General features: G+C 46.9%; 1 protein-coding gene across 1 annotated transcript in view; it reads left to right on the top strand.

The window, feature by feature from the left end:
• Positions 1-3,576: 3,576 nt before the first annotated feature.
• LOC135825994 (myosin-IIIb-like) overlaps positions 3,577-5,975 on the top strand; it is a 39,997-nt gene continuing 37,598 nt past the window's right edge. Inside the window, exon 1 of the mRNA XM_065338628.1 lies at positions 3,577-4,045. Coding sequence (XP_065194700.1) covers positions 3,905-4,045 — 141 coding nt within the window. The 5' untranslated portion in view covers positions 3,577-3,904. The remainder of the gene's footprint in view (positions 4,046-5,975) is intronic.

Here is a 5,975-nt window from a genome sequence, read left to right as displayed (position 1 = left end):
TTGACTTCTTACAAATCATCGCCGAAATCGCAACCACTACTTCGTATTATTACTATTATTATTAATGTGTAGGTCCTCTTCACTCAGTAGAGACGAGTCGAGCGAGCTGTACTCCCGGTGACGAGATGCGGGCTCACTTACCGGCCAGTATGGCAACTTCCCCATGACTCACACCACCAAGACGAAGTGAATACGGTCCTCTGGTCGGTTGAGTTGCTCCCAGCACATCGGCACGTCGTCCCTACATCCTCTATGTTTTTTCCTAATTTTTCTCTGTTCTCCACCTGTTTTCCAGTAGGGCTGTGCAAATAGTAAAAAAAAATAGACGGCTCATCAGGTGTGTAGGAATGGACTCAAATGGAGTATAGTGCGCATCCAAGATGTGCTAGAGCTGTTAGCCCGTTAGTTGTAGCACGTCATTACCGTCGGTCGGTGTCGTGCAATGTTATCGCATGAGCTGATTGTTTAGTAACTGGTGGTGTTAGTGGATAGTATAGCGTAACTAATTACTTGTAGTTCCTTGGTCTTTATCTTTTGTACAGTGTACTAGTATATATAAAATAAATAAATAAAGGTTAGTCATACTGACCGAGGATTAAAAACTAACATCTAACTTATGTGGATGCATTTTGGATGTGGATGCATTCCAGTAGGCTTTGACCTTTTTTGTTTGGGCTTGAGAATCATCCAGACGCGCCGCAGCATGTGTCTGCCGTCCCCCACGCACGTGCCGACGTCACAGTATTGCCTGTACAGTATTTGTTTACAAACCTGACCTCTGCTGGGACGGTAGGATCGAAGTTCGAATCAATGTCAGACACTCTCTTTCTGGGCGGATTCCGTATGACCGTAAATGGTATTAATTTTCGAAGCCGTCTCTGGAGTCTTGTCCAGGGAGTTGCACATGAGCAATGGTAGTGTCATTGCGCCTGTGTGCTATAGCAGCATGGAGTTTGACAGGTTCTTGTCAGTCTAGTCGGCGGGATAGACGCTGCTGCCTGCTGGATGGTGCACGGCCAAATAAGAAGTGTTGTGTTGATGTCAATGCTGACCACCGCGGTGGTGCTGCTCTGCCCGATCTATCTTACAGTGAAAGGGTGGATTGTGCGTCAGTGACGGCCATTGAATTTGTACATGAGCGTGAGTTCTTACCAGCACTAAAAGTCTAAAGAAGTTGCACTGGCTGTGTTGTGCGGAATGGTTCTGTAGTGTGGTTCTGTAGTGTGGTTGTGTAGTGTGGTTCTGTAGTGTGGTTCTGTAGTGTGGTTCGTATGCATTGTACTTGTATATCCAGTTGTATTACACAAGAGAGATTGGAAGCATGCCGGATATGATCGTAGTAATACGTGTAGGTGAAACTCAGAGTTGTAACAAAGTTTCCAATCTCTCTCTTGTGTACAAGGCTCTGCCCTACATGGGTATTGAGCACTCCTCGGACAGTGAAGCAAACCATTATCCAGTTGTATTATGATCCTTGGCGTGAGTAGGCAGGGATGCTCATGGCATGATTTGCACGTACAGCAAAAGCATACAATCGCAACATCCCAACTATGGTGATTTTGTAGTAAGACGCCATTGCCCTCTGGTATACACCAGCAACGAGTGAGATACGCGAAAAACGACCAGCACATGAATGAAGATGTGCAGCTTTGCATCCGCGCCAGATACCTTTTACTGTGGATGCGTTTTGAGTCTAAATCATTACAATAAGTTCTAGCATGAGGGCTGTGTATTGTGCTTCGTTAAAATTGAATTTTCTATGCCTACTTAGGAGTTGCGACCTGGGCGGTATTAATGATGAAGTTTGTTGGTGGAATATACCCTTCCTGCCGGCAGGCGGCAGGAAGCGTGTGCTCCACACACGTGTGTTTCCATGTGGAGCAACCAACTATTTCTATACCTATCGGACCTATCCTGTTTCGGCCTCTGCCTGGACAACGAATGTACAAGTCATGTAGGGTAGTGATGGAGCGTCGCAGGGTCCGGCGGATTCTGCCGGCAGAAAAATTGGCAGAATTCGGTACTTTTTCTGGTAAGTTTCATGCATGTTTGGTATGTGGATAAAAAATGGAGCAGAATTCGAGGAATTGCCCGCCATAAGGTTTGTATGGTTCTGCCAATTTCACTGCTTTACGAGCAGAATCTGCCAACTTTTCGAGCAGAATCCGCCGGTCCCTAAGCCGTCGCTTGCCTCTATCGCGTAGGACCCTGCTTCGAGTTCTGCATGGCGCCAGTCATCAGACAATGATTTTTTTGCATGTGTTCTTTTTTTCTAATATCCTTCGGACTAACCATTTTTAAAAACGATGAACATCAAGATATCTAGATTCTGTTGCCGTTGCGAGAAGTGTGCTTGGTCGGATGGAGTGCGCAATGATGGTGTAGTAATGGAGTATTTTCAATGGCGAAATGATGTTACTTACCTTCCTCCGTTAGGATATCTACGATTACCAGCATGGTTTGGTGACGTTAGAAATGTTTTGAGACTATTTACGTTGATAAAATTAAAATATTTCTCCAAATGCTTGTGCTTGGCCAAATGGAATCTCCATACAAAGGAAAGTTGAGGAGTAACGGCGTGTGAAGGAAGGAATATAATCTTCCTTCCTTCACCTCTTATTGTGTGCTGCAGACAAGATCGGACCCCAACTGCAGTCCGATGCTCAAAAGGATATGAAGCACTACTGTCATACTGTCCAATCAACGGGGATCAGCAGAGAACAATTATGAAGGATTTGACAGTACATTTGAGTTTGAAAATGGAGCCATAATGAGCGTGGTGCTTCAAAAAATAAAATAAAACCATTCAACAGTGCACGTAAGTCCTTACTCACTAGATGAGGGTATGGAGAAGTGAAATGTCTGAAGGATATGTTTGACTGTCACCACCAAGACTAGAGACCTTCGCTTGAGGCCAGCGATGCTCTAACCACTGAGCTATGGTGTATGTAAGCACATTTGCTTTGCCCGTACACAGGGTGCAAGAGGCTTTTCCACTGAGCTATGGTGTAGATGTCATCCCAGCATAGGCTGTTGAACATTTCCCTCAGTCTCAGACTTCCACACTACATGTAGTCTTATGTGGATCTACCCATGATCAGCTAGAACTCAGCTAGCTCCGGAGCGTGAATCAGACAAAATGACAGCACCATGATGACGTTGGGGCGCTAGATTCTCGGACTCCATACTGACCACGCTGTCTGTTCACACAACCAGGCATTGTTCGTTGTCATCAACACGTCAACGGTCAATGTCAGGCTAGCCTAGCCGGTTAGCACGCTGCATGCTCAAACTAAATAATTCTAAAACCATGAAAACAGTAAAAAGAAGAAGAAAAAAGTTGTGGAGTTGATCGATCTACATCGCCTGAGCTGAGCAGGCTCATGGTAGGTGCACGTAGACTACGGCCATGTAGATGTACACTCTCGAGTTTACAACCGTCACCATGGTCATATGTAGCGCCTCGAACCTTGCCTCATGCCATGCTATTTCACACATCCACACACACACGCACACGACATACAGTCACACCTTCAAAGGCTTCATTCGGGTCTGCGGACTAGACGCGCAGGTTTAGCACAAGGCCGGCCGTCGCACTGCCTTGCATGCGCGCAGAGATCCTGTTCCTGTCCATTCTCAGATCTCTCAGCCCACCTCCTTCCCAGAGTAGAGGTGTTGGATTTAGAGGTCCACGTGCGATTCTTTGGCGTTCGAACATTCGACTTCGTTTACGGTAGTGCCGGTGGATCTACCCTCCATTCTTGGAGTGGACACGAAGCTTTAGAAGGGCCTCGCTAGGGCCAGTCGTGCTTATCGTGGTTTGTGGAGGGGGAGTGGGTCCGGGGTTGACTGTTTCGTGCGTCGGGAACGAAACAGCACAGGCGCTGTTGCCGCGGCTGCAGCCATGCCCCGCCAGAGCAGCGCTTCGGCGCTCGGTGGATCCGTGGTCGACGGGGAGGTGAATGATTTGGCCACGCTGACCCATCTGGATGAGGCGGTCATGCTCCGCCAGATGAAAACTCGCTATCAACGTGATGTCATCTACGTAAGTGAGCCTGCGTGCCAGTATGATTTTAGCTGTCTGAGCATCCGAGACTTCGAGTATCGTTCCCCTTCCCGTCCCAGTATTACTACTTGTACATGTCCCGGTGGGTTTATGGGAGATTGTGATAAATCACCTAGACAAGCGGGAAGTCAGGAGAGAATGCGCTACTACGGAACGTTGTGAAATCCTGATTTGCCTATCTGCGTTAGTAATCAATAGGATTGACACAAAGATATTTTTAAATATTTGTAGCAGGAAAATACATGAACACACACGCCTAGCCAATGACGGAGTATTTACATAATGTAATTGGCTTGGTGAAAGTTAGAAACAGCTAATCACCAAGATCATGTGTATATGCAGTTTATCACATAAACACAAACACTTGTAGTTATACTTGCTCACTGCCGAATTGGTCACGTGGGTCTCCCCAGGAGAGGGAAACACACACAGACACACACAGACACAGACGCACACACACACACACACACACACACTCACACACATGCACACACCTCAGACCTGCCCATCACGGAAGCGATGATAGCGAACAGCTATATTAGACATAGCAACTTGTGCTGGGATTACACCATTCAACAGCTTGCAAGGCTGATGAATTGACTGCCACTAATTTTAGCCTGGTATCCACCACACAGCTGATTAAAGTGGCTTTTTCTGGCCAGACACACACACACACACATACACACATACACACACACACATGCACACACACATACACACACACACACACACACACACCTTCCTTAAATTTTCCACTTCCACTGCCATGACCGGTACGGCCGTTGACGGCACTCCAGGTGTTTCAGTTGGCATATCCGCTTGCCACACACACATACATACCCAATGGACAATGTACCATGTATACGCCCGTCGCAAGAGAAGCACGCAAATCTGCAAATGGACTGGATGTGCACCCACAGATTTTCTCTTATAGCAACGATAGTGGACAAGATCTGAATGAGACAGATCAAGACTATCGCCAGATAACTGTCTAATCCACACAACTGGTGAAGCCATGTGAATCGACCACCAATGCACACGTGGTCTACACCACACGGAGCACATTGGGAAAGGACGGCCAAGACACTTACCTATGCACACCATACACTTGCTCGGGTAACCAATACAGATGGCACGCTACTTTGATAGAAGCAGACACTAGATGCACTGGTACCTTGAAGTGAAATTGGAGTTCGTTTACCAACCAGCCTCGGCAGCTGAGTACACTCAAACGTCTCTTATCCGGACGCCTCAAATACGGGCACGTCTCTCTACCGGGCACCTTCAGCTTGACTTCTTTTAAAAGGCGAAAATGCTTTAAATTTGGGGATTTGAATCTTTTTCGTATGTGCAGGTACTTATTTTTCACTACCAACCTGTGAAATCCACATCATTTTTATCAATGGATTCTTTCTGTAACCTGAACATGTGCAAGACGTGCCAAACAAACTTCTTCAAAAAAATGATTATGATACATGGTAGATGAGTTGTCCTGAGATACGGGCAAATCTGAGATACGAGCAGTGCCCGGTCCCAAGGTGCCTGGATAAGAGACATGCGAGTGTACTGTGAACCCAGGGCCAACAGACATACCAACAACCTCAGCCATGAAAGATATGTAGTAATGACACACTGGGTTGTGGAGCCGAAACTAGCGCAACTTTCCAATGCTTTGGCAAGAAGGTAGTCTTCCGACAGGTTGGCATACGCACGTACACACACACACACACACACACACACACACACACACACACACACACACACACACACACACACACACACACACACATTCACATACAAATGTGTGGCGGAAACCCGCTCGCTCGTTGTCAGTTGGTCGCTTGGCTGTCCGGGAACGTCGATGCCGATTCCATCCCTGTACGGTCCGGGAGCAGCGGGTGCACAAAGC

Source organism: Sycon ciliatum, chromosome 10 (genome assembly GCF_964019385.1).
Source record: "Sycon ciliatum chromosome 10, ocSycCili1.1, whole genome shotgun sequence".
Classification (NCBI taxonomy): domain Eukaryota; kingdom Metazoa; phylum Porifera; class Calcarea; order Leucosolenida; family Sycettidae; genus Sycon; species Sycon ciliatum.
The sequence above is the reverse complement of the archived record's forward strand: the minus strand, read 5'-3'. Positions and strand labels throughout refer to the sequence as shown.